The 14,737-nt window shown below is 42.9% G+C and overlaps 1 protein-coding gene across 4 annotated transcripts in view; it reads left to right on the top strand.

Annotated features, from left to right (window-relative positions):
* Positions 1-9,550, top strand: part of elmo1 (engulfment and cell motility 1 (ced-12 homolog, C. elegans)) — a 104,396-nt gene extending 94,846 nt beyond the window's left edge. For 3 of the 4 annotated variants that reach the window (XM_034094234.2, XM_034094233.1, XM_034094236.2), the window contains 5 exons: positions 1,179-1,291; positions 4,409-4,516; positions 4,798-4,880; positions 7,387-7,464; positions 8,118-9,550. In XM_034094234.2, the coding sequence (XP_033950125.1) occupies positions 1,179-1,291; positions 4,409-4,516; positions 4,798-4,880; positions 7,387-7,464; positions 8,118-8,318 (583 nt within the window). In that variant the 3' untranslated portion in view covers positions 8,319-9,550. The remainder of the gene's footprint in view (positions 1-1,178; positions 1,292-4,408; positions 4,517-4,797; positions 4,881-7,386; positions 7,465-8,117) is intronic. The other variant, XM_034094235.1, reaches the window with a different exon arrangement.
* The last annotated feature ends 5,187 nt before the right edge of the window (positions 9,551-14,737 follow it).

Genomic DNA, 14,737 nt, shown 5'->3' with positions numbered 1-14,737 from the left:
AGCAGGTCATCTCAGAACTGCTGACGAAACACTTGTGAGAAAATACTAATACACAATTTAATTTGAATGCAGTCCCCAGAAAATCAGGATGAAAAGTGGTTTTAAAATAAACCGCAATTGATCCTCTTCTCCACCTGTGCTGGAATACTGTATTGATATACTGGGAGGTACTGGGAGTTTGTAATACGCTGGGAATGCCTCACTTGCATTTAATCATTTAAACACCTTATACCAACCAGAGTGCTTCCTTATTACAACTCTACCTCAGCCCTTTAAGTCAAGTCTATTTGATTTTCTGCATTAGCCGGAAAGAATCAGTTTAAACTGGAGCTACGTCCTTAACAAGACCATCCGAACCTATCCGATAATAACAATCCCAGTCGGAAGGATAGCATATGAGAGCAATCGAAATCCGTCCTTCCTGCGGTGAGCCACGCCTTACCCACAAGCTGCTCTTTAAAAGATGCACGAGTGAAGGTCCGACCGCAGATCAATGTAATGACTGGAGTCACTGATGAGGCAAATACACAGCGAGGGTGAGACAGATGAAAGGAGGCGAGAGCAGATGGGCCTGAAGGACAGGGGCAAGAGAAAGAAGGACAGAAGCAGTTTGAAACACCAGCAAGGCAAAATACAACAAAACATTGAAATGCATAGAGTAGAAAATCAGATAACCAAAAATCTGCATATTTCTAAAGAAAAGAAAAAGGGTAAATTGAAAGAGAAAAGACTCAAGTATAATGATGAGAAATAAAGATGAGGGTAGATAATATACATAATTCATGTTGACCAGTGCTGTGTGCTCCATATTCCTACGCAACACAGACATACATACGTAAAGAAGCATGAATAAATGACAGGGATAGCTGCGGCAGCCCAGATTCCCACTGATCAGCCTTTTGGGACGTTAGGTGACATGTTTTCTCAGTGTGTACACGTGCATGCATATGTATATCTGCCTGTTTGGCATTCTCTGATCCCTCCTGACAGCCGTAATCCAGTTTTCTTTGTCAGATAAATATCGTATGCTGCCAGAAAAGTCAGGAAATCTAAAATAATTCACTTCTTGATCTGAGAGGATTTTGCACCTTGCTGTGCTTTCCACATCTGGATGGGTGTGATTTAAAGACGATCGAGATTGTTCCTAAATCATGTGTTCCTTTTCTGTTTCTCTGAAGGGAGCTGAGGGAGAAGATCCAGCCCGAGATCATGGAGCTGATCAAACAGCAGAGGCTCAACAGGTTGTGTGACGGGACCTGCTTCAGGAAAATCAGTAGTCGCAGGAGGCAAGGTGAGACCCACATCACTCACACACACACTTATACATCCAGGGATCATGACTGCGCAGGCACCGAAACTCCCGTCCCTCTCTGCTGTTTTCACAAGGCCAATCCTTCCGTTTGTTCTACATCCGTCCTCTGCAGCTCCACTCGTCGCCTTTTTCCCTTTGCTTTATAAACAAAATCCCAAAGGAAATGTGTATCACAGGAGATCTTTGAGGCTCTGGGCTGCTGGGGATCTGCTGTCATGGTGGTTCACATTACATTCTTCTGGCTCCATCAGCCTCTGAGGTAGAGACACGGAGTGACACGCTGCCTCTTTTAATAGAATCACATTCAGAAAAGCCGTCTCAGAGGCACAAACACAAGTCTCCCTCTTCGTTTGCCCCTGCATACACAGATATATGCAGGGCGGACTGGGACTACAAATCAGCCCGGGACTCTCGACCGGCCCACTTCGGTACCGCAAGTAATTACCGCAAGTAAATTGTCAACGGGGGGGGGGGGGGCCCACTTCAGTACCGGCCCATCGATGGCCAGTCCGCCCCTGGATATATGGCATGCAAAGAAATACAAAAGGTAGAGGCAAGAACAGGGCGGGCATACTTACACAATTGTCACGATACATTTTAGAGAAAGCTTTAAGAGAATAATTAAAATACGGACAAAAGAGCAGACCCTTAATACAGTTTTCAAGGTGTAAGGTATGAATATAATAAAGCAGTAAATGTTTTGCTGAGATTGAAAACAAAGATGTTACAGGACAGATGTTCAGGTAGAAAGCATCGCCCGATCCAGTATCTTTACTGCATGTAGTCGGCTGATTTACTCTCGTCTGGATTTACAACAGACATGCTGAGAATAGTCTCAAATTACCATCACGCTTATTACTTTTCAGATCCTAGATTCCTTGTCAGAGGAATGGAGGACACAGGCACATGCACGCACTAGCACACATACTAAACACAGGAATAAAAGCATTACAGAAGCAGTACACTCGCACACGCAGTCGTATATAAAGCAGTGCACGAACCTCCCTGGGTTTCATTTAGCACGGTAGCCTGTAGGGTTACTCTGGCTTTAATCTGCTGCAGCAGGACTGAGAGTCTGCCTGCTACAGCTGAAGCTCTCTCTCCTTCTGATGACTCTCGAAGGAGTCAAGGACGTGGCGTTTCTTCAAGACTCTTTATTTTTCTTCCTGACTCTCTCTTCCCATACATGTCTATAGTCTCCTCCCTCTCCTCTATTATATACTGCACATGCATGCACTGACAATGTGAAGAGAACTTTGTCTTACAGAACATCAAAGGCGTCCCTTAGCAAGTTCAATTTTCCCTTAGGGTTCACAACTACATTAAATCAAAAGCAGGGTTTGCATAAATCATTAATTTGGTCCTGTCTCTTCTACTCAGATGCTGTCCCATTACTTCTTAATCTACTGTAACGTGTCTTGTCCTATCTTTTTGTGCATACATAAAATGTGCTCCAATTCTCCCTTCCCCTCTCCTTCTCTAAAGTCTCCTTATGCATCGTGTACAACTATTTCAAAGCCCTCCAGCCTGCAGGGACTCAAGTACCTCCATCAAATATTAATTTGGCTGACTTCAGCGCAGACGACTCTTCGCTCTACGTTTCAAAGTGCTAGTCTGTCCATTAAGGTGGATGCTTCTCTCTAGAAGCTCAGGTTGATGATGTTTTAAAGTTTTAAAGAAGGGGACTACCTGTACAGACTTTTAAGTGCACAGTGCTTGGGGGCTCTGGAGAGCTTACCTTGTATAAATGCTGCATCAAAGCAAGAGAAAATCTGGATATTTTTTTGCGTGATTCTGTTGAATCTTATCGTGTTGTTCACTCGTATGCTGTGCTGTATTAGATAAAGACAATTGCAGTTTAAATGATACACAACTGAAATTGAATCCCGATAGAGACACAGTGTCTTGAATCCAAAAGGGAGGAACATATGGGCTTGTGCGTAGAACACATGCACTCACAAATCAGTGAAACAGTTGACAGCGCCCCTCCCTTCACGTCTCGATCCGCTCCCCGTGGACGGCTGCCACTCTGCGCCAGCCTGGCACCGACAACTGTCTATTATCAGCAATTAGGATTTGGACTGTACCGCCCTGCACTCTCCAGCCAGAACCCCCCAGTCTGTGCCCACTCTCTGCCAGCTCAGATCCATGCCGACCTTGGCAGGGAGTGACTTAAGAACACCAGGCAGGTGCAGCGGCTGGCGATAGAGCGGCGCTTTACAGAAACAGCTGGTAGCTACAGGCGGCTGGAGGATTACACACCAGCCAAGAGAAACACACACTCCATCAGCAATTATGTATTTGTTAGCTTTTGATGTTTCAATTGTGTCTAGCCTTTAACAAAACCTGAGCGTAAGAATGTTATAAGTCCCTATCACGAAGTATCCAATTGCGTTATGTAGTTACACAATTGTTGAGGCACTGAAGTGTTTGTTAACACTGAATGTGTTACATTAATAATGCAGCCAGGCCAACTCTTGCCTCACAGAGTTGTAGGCTCCTTAGTGCTTTACTTAGCCTTACAGCCTCTAAAATCGTCATGTCCTTCCTTATCTTTTGACACAGTGCAAAATTGTATATGGCAACTGTCTTTTTTCCATAAATGATCTCAGTCAAAGTAGGTGTTTCCTGTATCGGTAGAGTAGTGATTTAGGGCCTCATGCCTCTGTTGTGAAACCTTGAACCGGTTTGTATCTCTTAAACAAAGCATTTGATCCGCTCACAGTTGCAGTTTGCCGCGTTTGAGCCGGAGAACGAAACCCTGGAAGTGTTTGTCCTGTGATCTCGTCTTGACTGCGTTGATTGTTGTTGAATTAAAGTGATGAAGACAAACTGTCTGTATTGTTGCCCATCAAGATCCCTCCCTCGTGCAGAGCGTTACGGCCCATCTGTGGACTTTCCTCACGGCTGTTTTCTCTTCTCTTTGTTTTAGTCACACATTTTTCACCGTGCTAATTGACTTCGCTGATGACTCATGCTATCCCATATGAAGTCTAAAGCCAGCTGCTGACTTATTTAATAACTCTCTCTCTCTCACCCTCTCCTCCCTCTCTGTTCACTCCCCTCCGTCTTCCTTTCCCCCTTCTTTTTCCCTAGATAAGTTTTGGTATTGCCGCCTGTCTCCGAACCATAAAGTCCTGCACTACGGAGATTTGGAAGAGAGCCCTCAGGGTGAAGTGCCCCACGACTCTTTACAGGACAAACGTGAGTATCAAGGCGAATTTAGATTGTTTTCCTTACCCACATTTGTGACACAGTATGTATTTTTATTGCAGCTCACATTATTTATTAAAATCTCTATCCTCCCATTGACGGCTGGCTATAAGTCAGTGTCAACATCTCTTCCACTTGAAAGCACAATGACAGATCAAGGGAGAGTCATAACTTTGAATAAACAACCAGCCACTCATCTGAGAGGACGCAGTTGTCACATGGTTGTTGTTGTTGTTGTTGTTGTTGTGAACACACTTCTGTCCTCTTTGCAGTGCCTGTGGCTGATATCAAAGCTGTTATCACCGGCAAAGACTGTCCTCACATGAAGGAGAAGGGAGCCCTGAAGCAAAACAAGGTGTGTGTTTGTGTGTGCACACGCGTAGGTGGGTGGGTGTGTATCCAGGCGAGAGAAGATGTTTCTTAGTGCGTGAGAGTTGCATAACATGATGTCAGTTACATAATTTTGCTTTGGGAAAGAACACAATAACTCTCAGCACAGACGGACGTATCCATCAGTGGCATTGTATAAAAAAAACCTTCAGAGAGAAGCCCTTTCAGCTGCAGAAACAAATCACACAAGAGTCGCCAAAAACACGCCGCCATCTTTTTCTTTGCTGTTTAAATGTGAAAGGAGCACACGGCCCGGCCCTTAACCAAGATGAAAGAGCCATCGTGCCTCTGTGTACACATCAGCCATTCCTCTCCTGCACTTTGCCTCTGCAAACCTCCCCCCCCCCCCACCCACGGGACTCTGATATATTGGATCTTGGATAAATAGCCTTGAAGACAAAGGAGAATGCCTCCCCCTGCTTTGTCTCCTTTATTACCTTGTCGATAAGCGAAGGGGAATGACCGGAGGGGGGTCTGCTGGCCGTCAGGCAGGCCTGTCCCAGCCTGGTGAATGAGAACACAAGTCCATTTCATTACTCACTGTTACAAGGCCAGCCAAAGTCACCTCTACGGGAACAGAGCCACACTGGCAGGTGGACCATCTGTGGGGCACTGAGGGGGCAAGCAGTGTTTTCCCACTGTTTCCAAATGTATTGGTCAAAGGCTGTTCTTAGATTAACTTTATATTATTTTCAAATGATTCCATGTATCTCGCCCCTTCTGTGCCTCAAGGCATACGTGTTGTTTAGTTAACTTGAGCATTGACCTGGAAGTGCAGTTTGTCCTCTGTGCGGCATTTTGCATCTAATTACTGAAGCACATCATTCCGCTTTATGCAAGGTGCATGCATTCAAAGAGAGGATTACCCAAATGACTGGAGGGTGTGTGATGGCTATGGATGATTGCATGTTCTGCTGTATTTACTGATGTCCAAGCTATTTGCAGTGAGCACGATTTGAGTGGAAAATCCTCAGCATCTAAAAAGCAAGTAGAGATTTGTGAAGCGCTATCAAAATGAGGCTGTGTTGGGGAATCGTAGATTTCATTAGGCAGTATTTAACTGACAACTCAATACTAGTAGAGAAGCCACTGCCAGGTAGAATGTTGCACTAAATGAGTTCATAAACAACACATTGGGGTTATAAACAGCATTTATAAACGAGCACAATATACACTTGATCGCACCAAATGAAGACCTCTGAGGCCATACACTTGATCTGCAAGACACCATGCACTTATTTCATTTACAAAAGTGGACTTGGTTGCAGTTGTGTTGTGAGTGAAGCAACCCTAGCATGCATCTTGGGGTTATAATGTCATGCAAATTAAAATATCTTAACAACTATTACAGCAGTTGTCAAGAAATGTGGATGAACTGGAATCATTTCAGTGATCGTCTGACTTGTAAATGTTAATTTGACTAATACTTTGTTACAATAATGCAAAAGTGTTTGTTTATGGTGCTAATTTACTAATGTGACTAACTAAGATGGTGAACATGTTAAACATTGTACCTTCCTAAAATAAGAAAGGTTAGCATCGTCACGTATATTGAGTAAAATATGTCCAAATGAGTGTTTCATCATTAAAGCCTATCCTTTTTGAGACTTCTGATCTGAGACAACCCCCCCCCCCCCTGAACCACGTCTTTGAAGCCCTCCCTCACAAATTGCACCTGGGCTGCAGTGCCAGTCTCTTAATGTGTAATTACCTTCTGCCGTCGTAAATCAGATGTTAATTTCACTCAGATTGCGAGCAAGCATTTAATGAATTGCTTCCTTGTTTACGAATGTGTCTCTCAGTTGCCCTGTGCAGTCCTCGCACTGCATTCCATTGATTTCCTAAAGTAGACCAAAGTAGACTTTGAGGAAGATCTCATCACAGCACATCATATTCCCAGCCTCCCCAGGCATTTTGCAATATCGTATATCTGAGAGCCCCAGATGTTTCACTCTTTGAGTTCTACCGCGCTGATACCCGATGAGTTGATGTGCAGCTGATGTATCAGATTGTGACAACACGTGAGGAGGAGAGGGACATTGCACTATATGGCAGCAGGACAGCAGAAAGCTACACATCTTCCGGCGCAGACTAAAAACTCATCTCTTTCGACTCCACTTCGAGCGATAGAATTACTAACAAAGCACTTATATACTAATAAAGGACTGGCTTATTGAAAGCCAGTTGAGTAGCACTTGAAATGTGTTGGCTCTATGAAACCTGACTTATATGATTCTGTTTTCTTCAAGTTTGTATCTTCTTGGTGGAATGCACTATGTAAGTCGCTTTGGATAAAAGTGTCAGCTAAATGTAATATGAATGAAATGAAATCTCATCATATTCTTCTCCTTTTCCCCCTTCTTCATTTTGTCTCCTCCACTCTGTCACTGTCTGTCTCTCCCGCTCTGTCTCTGCACCATTTTCTCCTTCTCGCTCCTCCCTCTTTGCCGTTCACCCTATCTTCTCTCCAGGAGGTGTTGGAGCTGGCCTTCTCTGTCCTCTATGAGTCGGACGAGTATTTGAACTTTATTGCTCCTGACAAGCATGAGGTGAGCCAACTGCGGCAGCTGACAGTGTCTGACAGAAGGAACAAGTGTGATGGCACAGAGAGAAATGTGTAGAAGTATAGTGTTGAAGTGTTGAAGTGTTGAAGTCAGATATATACTGGAAATTGTCCCTATAACGTATTAAAGTGGTTCATTCAACTCACCATTTTTGAAAAACAATGTATAATGAATATTCTTAACAATTTTCCATATTTTGAAATGTTAACCATGAATGGTAGATATGGATAATATCACTTTTTATTGTTTATGCAACTTATAACAAAGTATTATATCCTGTACACAAAGGTCTAATGCTTTAAGGATTCATCATGATAATTCAAAGCATAACCTCAAAGCTTGACTCCAGAGCATTTCTCTAAATAGGTGTTTAGGAATAGAAGTTTGCATTTAGGACACGAGTGAAGCATGTGTCCCTGCTCTATTCCTCCTGAGTCCCAGTGCACACAGACTGTCCTCCCATGGTGCTTAGCTTCTTTAATGCCTGCTGGTCTCTGTACCAGGAGGAGTCTGCACGCTGTCAACTAGCTCCGTTAACAACACATCATGCCTAATTAAAGTTTGTAGATTTAGGAATGATTTAATTTTGTGTTACTACCTGAATTAATGTGTTTCTTGGTCTTGTCTTGTGTCTGCAGTACTGCGTGTGGACAGACGGTCTAAACGCCCTCCTGGGAAAGGAGATGACCAGCGATTACACCAAATCAGACATGGACACCCTGCTCTCCATGGAGATGAAACTCCGCCTCTTGGATCTAGAGAACATCCAGATTCCAGAGGCCCCGCCCCCCATTCCCAAAGAACCTAGCAACTATGACTTTGTTTACGACTGTAACTAGACGAGCGACCCCGAACTCACCCAGCACCTACTGTACTGTTCTCACTGGACCAATCCCCTTTTCTTATGAACTGGAACAAAAACAAATAAACCCACAAAATATAAAAAATGAACTGTGATTCAATGAAAAAAGGATTTCTTGAGCTCTATTCCTCTTGCTTCTTGCTTGACCTTTCTAAGAGAGAAAATTGTGTACATTAAACGGCTCGCTGCCCTTGAGAGGACTCGGGTTTGATGCAGAGTCATCAAGTTGCCATGGAGAAGAGAAACCAGGAAGTATTTGTTTGGCCTGTCGTTGGTCGTCCTGCGTCTTTTCCCTCACTCTCCTCCAGTGATGTTTTCAGACATTCACTCCTCCTTCTCGACCGTGGCGCCCGCTGTCATTTTGCTTGAAGAGTGTTGTAGACACATGCTTAGAAAATCAGCTTCCTTGTTGTCCTTGTTCACTTCTTTCTTTTTCCTCAGGGCTTCTGTCGGGGGAGGGATGATGGTTGTGTAGTTCAGGAGCAGGGAGGGACAGGGTTTTGTGTTTTGTCGTCACATTATTACCTACAGTATTTGTGGCAGTTTGTCACAAGGCTGAAAGGAAGGCTAAAGTACATTTTAAGAGGAATACTACATGAAAATAGTCTCTTATATCTGCTCCGCCTGTTAAACATATACTGAAGACTGTTAGAATAAGTGGATCCTCAAAATCAAGGCACTGTACTACAGTTAAAAGCCTTTCTTTGAAATAATGTTGATATTACTATCCCTTTGCTGCTTATTGCATATTGTACACAACGACACAGTGGCTTTGCCAAAACAACTTTAAAAGCACCACCATTGTGAAACTCATACAAACACACACTCGTCTCTCCCTCATTTGAGTCTCTCGTTGTAATGACTGCTGTACACGACATTCCTAAGCAATATTTGAGCTTCTCTTTTGTTTATCATTTGTAAGATGGTCATAATTTAGGGATTTTTTAATTGTGAAACTGCCTAGTAGTTGGTATATAAAAAAAAAGGATGTTAGTGTTTTGATCAAGGGAAGTTGTTTTTGTGTTCAGGACTATATGGCCACAAATTGAAAGTGTATGTATTTTTTTAATTTAAAAACAGATCATGGTTGTTATCTCTAGTATGATTTATATATTTTCCCCTTTCTATTTAATACCGTCAGATGGTTTCTTTAGGATTTTTCAAAGCCCCTCAAAACTGCTGTTTACATTAAAGATTTAAGAACTGTAACGTCGTTTTCCTTCTGTCCCTCTCTTCATTCATTAACCACATGCACGAACAGCCAATGTCACAACATTGTTTGCTTTTCACCGCTGAGTCATTTGTGCAGATGAATTCCTGAAAAAGTCTTGCATGGACAGGCTGTCCCTTTTAACAGTCGAGTGACAGATGGTGTATAGATACAGACTTCAATTATCCCAGAGGCAATTTTGTTTTCACAGAAAAGCAATTGGAACATAATTAACTAAAAAACACCTTTAGCATCTGCCCCCTCCCCATGTATTCACAATACAGACGTGTTGTGCCATTCAACATCCGGATGTATCTTTATCTTTAATTGTCTTTGTTTGGCCTGGTTCAAGCAGCCCACCTTTAGGTACTGTTGTAAATCATTACAAATCCAGAACCATGCAGAGTTGGATGTTAAAAAGCACCTACGACACTCCAATAACATTTACACAAAAACAGACTGCACTTAAATAGTTTTTTGTCAACTGGTAACTGAGGCCCACAAACAAAGGTTAATGGCATTTGAAGAAGAGGCGTTGGTGGCCTTATGTGTTCCACTGTGCTGTGGCTTCTAAAAAGACACTCACTGTTACTGTAGATGTCTTTTAATATTTTCAGGCTTCAAGCTCAAACAGCTCAAGCTTATTCTCCTCCTGTATTAATCTCTCGATTAAGTGAGGCAGAAAATGCTATTTGAACAAGTAACATTAGGTCTGATCCTTAGAATCTGAATTGAAGGAAGAATGATTTGAATGCCAATCTCAAATATATTCTTGGATCAATCATGGCAAAAGGTGTATTCTTACTTAAATATTTATGTGAGAAATGCGTGAACCACAATTGATCTGAAGACCCAGAATGAGTCATGAGCCGCCTTTGTTTTACTGCTTAATATTGAAGCTCGGCTTGTGTCCTTGGGTTTTGGTTCTTGGTTTTCCCATTACATGCCTGGCTGTGTCACAGGATATTTATTTCCCAGCACACAGGTTGTAACGGTCCCTCACTCCTCGGGGTGTGCCACCATTTCCTGCTCCACGGCTCTATCTACCACCCAGCACTGGAACCTCCACTGAGCTGCATCTTCAGGGGAAGATCGTTCCCTCACGAATGGATACCGACGCCCCTGCGCTCATTAGATATGTAAGTCAGCATCTGTCTAAAACTCTCTTGGGCAAAAAAGAAAATGCGCAGCTTGTCTACCACCCACCCTTCTTTAACTCACCCTTTCTCCGGCTCACACACAGCATGCAGATATGTCAACAGTCACAGTAAAATGGCTCCTTTGCTTGGAGGGAAAGCGTTGGTTTGTTGTGGGATAAAGACAAGGAAGGGGAGTTCTGCTTAAGAGAGGTCAGACAAATGCAGAGTGGACAAATATTAATCTGGTTTTTGTTCATAACATTTGATTGAGATTGTGTGTGTGTGTGTGTGTGTGTGTGTGTGTGTGTGTGTGTGTGTGTGTGTGTGTGTGTGTGTGTGTGTGTGTGTGTGTGTGTGTGTGTGTGTGTGTGTGTGTGTGTGTGTGTGTGTGTGTGTGTGTGTGTGTGTGTGTGTGTGTGTGTGTGTGTGTGTGTGTGTGTGTCAATGCACACTCGCCTGTGAAAGACAGGAGAGAGAGAAGGCCCTCGGTTGGCCTCATTACAAGTTCTCGGAGACTTCACGCCGAGTGTGTGACAGCAGCCTGAGGGCAGTAGCCAGCAGGACGCAGCTCCTTTCTTCACCAGGACGCACTGATCAAATCAGATTACGGCCTGTACTCATAATGTGGGCACGCATTCTTCCAAAGCAGGCACTCAGTCAAGTTGGCAAGGCGTCCAGACTCATTAACCTTCTGCCCTCATTAGTTTTGTGTACACTCGATATTGTTACTTGGGTCAATAAGGCCAAACAGACAAACAAGAGACAATAGTTCTTATTGAAGCTAACTGAGCGCTGTGGATTATCCAGGCCATTGCTTCATTTTCTATTGCTGTGAGTGTGAGCTTCATATCAAATGTAACTCACCTCCATATTGAATTATTATGTGTCTGCAGTGCTGGTTGTTGCTGTTTTCTTTCATCTATTTTTACACTATTGTGCGTCAGGTCAGGAAGCTTGCAAACATTTAAAGATGTTATGCTGCCTCATCAAAAGCAACTAAAAAGGTGGAAAGTATTAAGGGTGAAACCAATACAAGCAAATAAACTATACTTACTATTTCCCGTCTTTTATTATCGACTGCCACATTCAGCCGTTCCCTAAGGGTGTTATTGACAAAACGTCCTCGCACTGGAGTAAATCACAAAATAGCAGCTAAAGGGCCAGAGAGAAAACAAATGTGTGAGCTATTCTAAGTTTTTCTGCTCATCGTTTGTATTGACTTGTTTTCTCCGCTTGTTCCCTGAGTCTCTCATTACTGGAGACACTTGTCCAATGCGGGCCCATCAGAGACCACAGAGGAGCTCTGCTACACCGATGGTATTCATTCATGCAGGGACTGATCCATATCCATTGTACATTATTATTCACCTGACACACTCTTCAGTCAGTGTGGAGCAGACCGAGCGATGCTGGGCGTGTCACTTTAAAAGCTAGAGACACCTCTGGGTGCTGAACTGAGCAGAAAATCATTTATTCATGTTGTTATTTCACATGTCTGTCGTTTTGTCTGGCTTCTTCTTGAGAAGTCTTGGGTCAAAAATGTCTCAACAACAATCAAAAATGTTTGAGGACAGTTCAGGAACTGGTTGCTGTGATCCCAGGACACTGACTATCAAACAAGATTGTATTGATGTTACACCCATATACATTACACATCAAAAATTGTAAAGTACATTTGTTTGTGAATATATGAAGGCACAATGAGTACGGTTTGAAGGTTGTGTTTTGTAAACATTCAAAGTTATCTCTCCTCAGTTTAAAAGGGGTAACAATGCTCATCAGCAGGAGAAAGCCAACTCAAGGCTGAATTTGCAACGTGAAATTGTCCACTTTATCAAATTCGGTATCTTAATTATGTTAGCTGAGGAAAACCCTAGTTGATCCTCTAGTTTCAGCGCTGTACTAATGCAAGTGAATTGACATGTCCTGAGCAGGCAGATGAGCAGTGGCTCCTCCAGCTGCAGCACCTGAGGCTCTGTGCCAGGATCAGCAGGGCGAGAAGATTGCTTCAACCCAGACAAAGATCATCCCAGCAGAGTGGGAAGATGTGATTCAGATAAACAGATACAACTCTAAAATTGATTTCCATGTCCTCCCCAACAGTTGCTTAATCTCATCAATCTCAGTAATGCGTCTGAAAGTCTAATCTACGCTGGTGGTTGTGTGCTGATTGATTGAAGAGACTGCGGCAGTCAGTCAGCGTTTACAAGAGTTATACATGCACACCAGGACTAATGCCTTTCTAATGGCGGAGAGTGGGGTACTTTGGCAAGATGCATTCACCCTGCATGAATGAGACACTGCTGTAAATGAGAGGAAAGCAAGTACAATGTGTTTCACCATTTGCCAAACAGACACAATCTCTTTCTTATTCTTGACTTTGGAAACAGTGTTTGAAAGGAAAATACTCATCTCAATATCTCTTATGTATTATATCACTGGCTATTTGCAGAGACATTTTAGGACTTCTCGTTTATGCTTAAAAGCTGCAGTTCAATGATTATTATTGAAACCAAACTTCCTATTTGAAATCAAAATATATATCAAAAACTATGCATATAGGGAAATACTTCCTCCAAAACTTGTCTTTTACTTAAGGGACCTTGAATATTAAAATAAAAATGGTGTCTGTCTTTCCAAAATGTACTTTGTTTGCACCTTCTGTCTTTTTCCTGCAGGAAACTCATGTCAAGAAGAATCAAAACCTAACAGAGCTAAAACGGTCCCAAAGTCACCCGTCATCTGTCTCACTCAACAACAAACAGGTAGACATTTAGTCAAGCCTCACCGCTGAATTGTCTTTTTTGAATGTCCTCTTTATATTAATAATCTACCTTCATCTCTCTTCTGTCTACTTCAGACACATTTGCACATGGAAATCTTTTGTTCTATTTTTGGTGGAAAGCAGTCTCAGCAATTGAACACGTCATACGCACATCTTTTCTTCTCCTGCATAGCTCAGGATCTAATTCCGGTGAAGGCCAACAGCTCTTGATGACGGGTACTTTCTTGTACACTGGAGCCATTGAATCACATGGGATGGCTTCAAGACGAAGAGGAGGCGGAGGTAATGAAGAGGAGACAACAAATGAGAGGAACTTTGCCTCGGGTGTTTTTGGACCGTGAGATTTGTTCCTCTAATTGCTCCTGAGTTTCCAGAGTGACCATATGTTCAGCGGTGCCAGGCTTTGGTAAAGACCACGTGGGGAGAATGAAAGATGGATGGTGTTGAACTGAAGACCACAGGGGACGTCTGTTTGACACACCAATAAATCTTTTAGTTTTTCCCACCGCCAGGCACACCCGAGGCTGCACCAAATTAAAAAAAACATGCCTGATAGGTAGAGGGACTGTCCTCCAACCGAGTGACCTGATGGGTTTAAGACTCTCTAGCTGACCCTGCTGTCTGACATCTGAGGGGAGGGGGCACAGTTTCCCTAAAGCAGGGGTGTCCAAACTACGGCCCGGGTGCTAAATGCGGCCCGCGGGACATTTTGAATTGGCCCTCATCACATTCAAAAAGTATAATGGAATAGGCCTACGGCCCACAAATGAAACCTAAGCTTTTGTTGTATTGTACTTATTAAACATCCTCCTGAGACCCACCCGTTCATTTTTCCTCTGTGGAGGACATTTGGTTTTGGTCCATAACTATGGGGTTATACATGCCACAGCATTAAGTCCAATTGTACTTCACAGAGGACATCCTGGGCTTTTCAGACATGTGACATATGTGGGGGTGTGGCTTTGAAAAAGATCATTTCATTGTATTTCAAAATGGCGTCCATCAACACAAGCACTATTTATAGAAAGAGAAATGGTAAGTTTGTAATTACCAGTGTTGTGAGTTCAATATTTTAATTAATTATAGTAAGGGAACATCTTAGGAGTTAGTGTAGTGAGTTTTCAGAGCAGTGCAATACTTATTTGACCTAAAACTAAATGTTTTTATGAATGTCCTCTGAGGAGGACATGGGGATTTGCTAACTTTTTATTTCCCCCATTTTACACAACACAAATGGAGTCCACTATGGGCCAAAACTAACA

This window comes from Pseudochaenichthys georgianus, chromosome 11 (genome assembly GCF_902827115.2).
Source record: "Pseudochaenichthys georgianus chromosome 11, fPseGeo1.2, whole genome shotgun sequence".
Classification (NCBI taxonomy): Eukaryota; Metazoa; Chordata; class Actinopteri; order Perciformes; family Channichthyidae; genus Pseudochaenichthys; species Pseudochaenichthys georgianus.
This window is presented reverse-complemented; position numbering and strand designations above follow the sequence as displayed.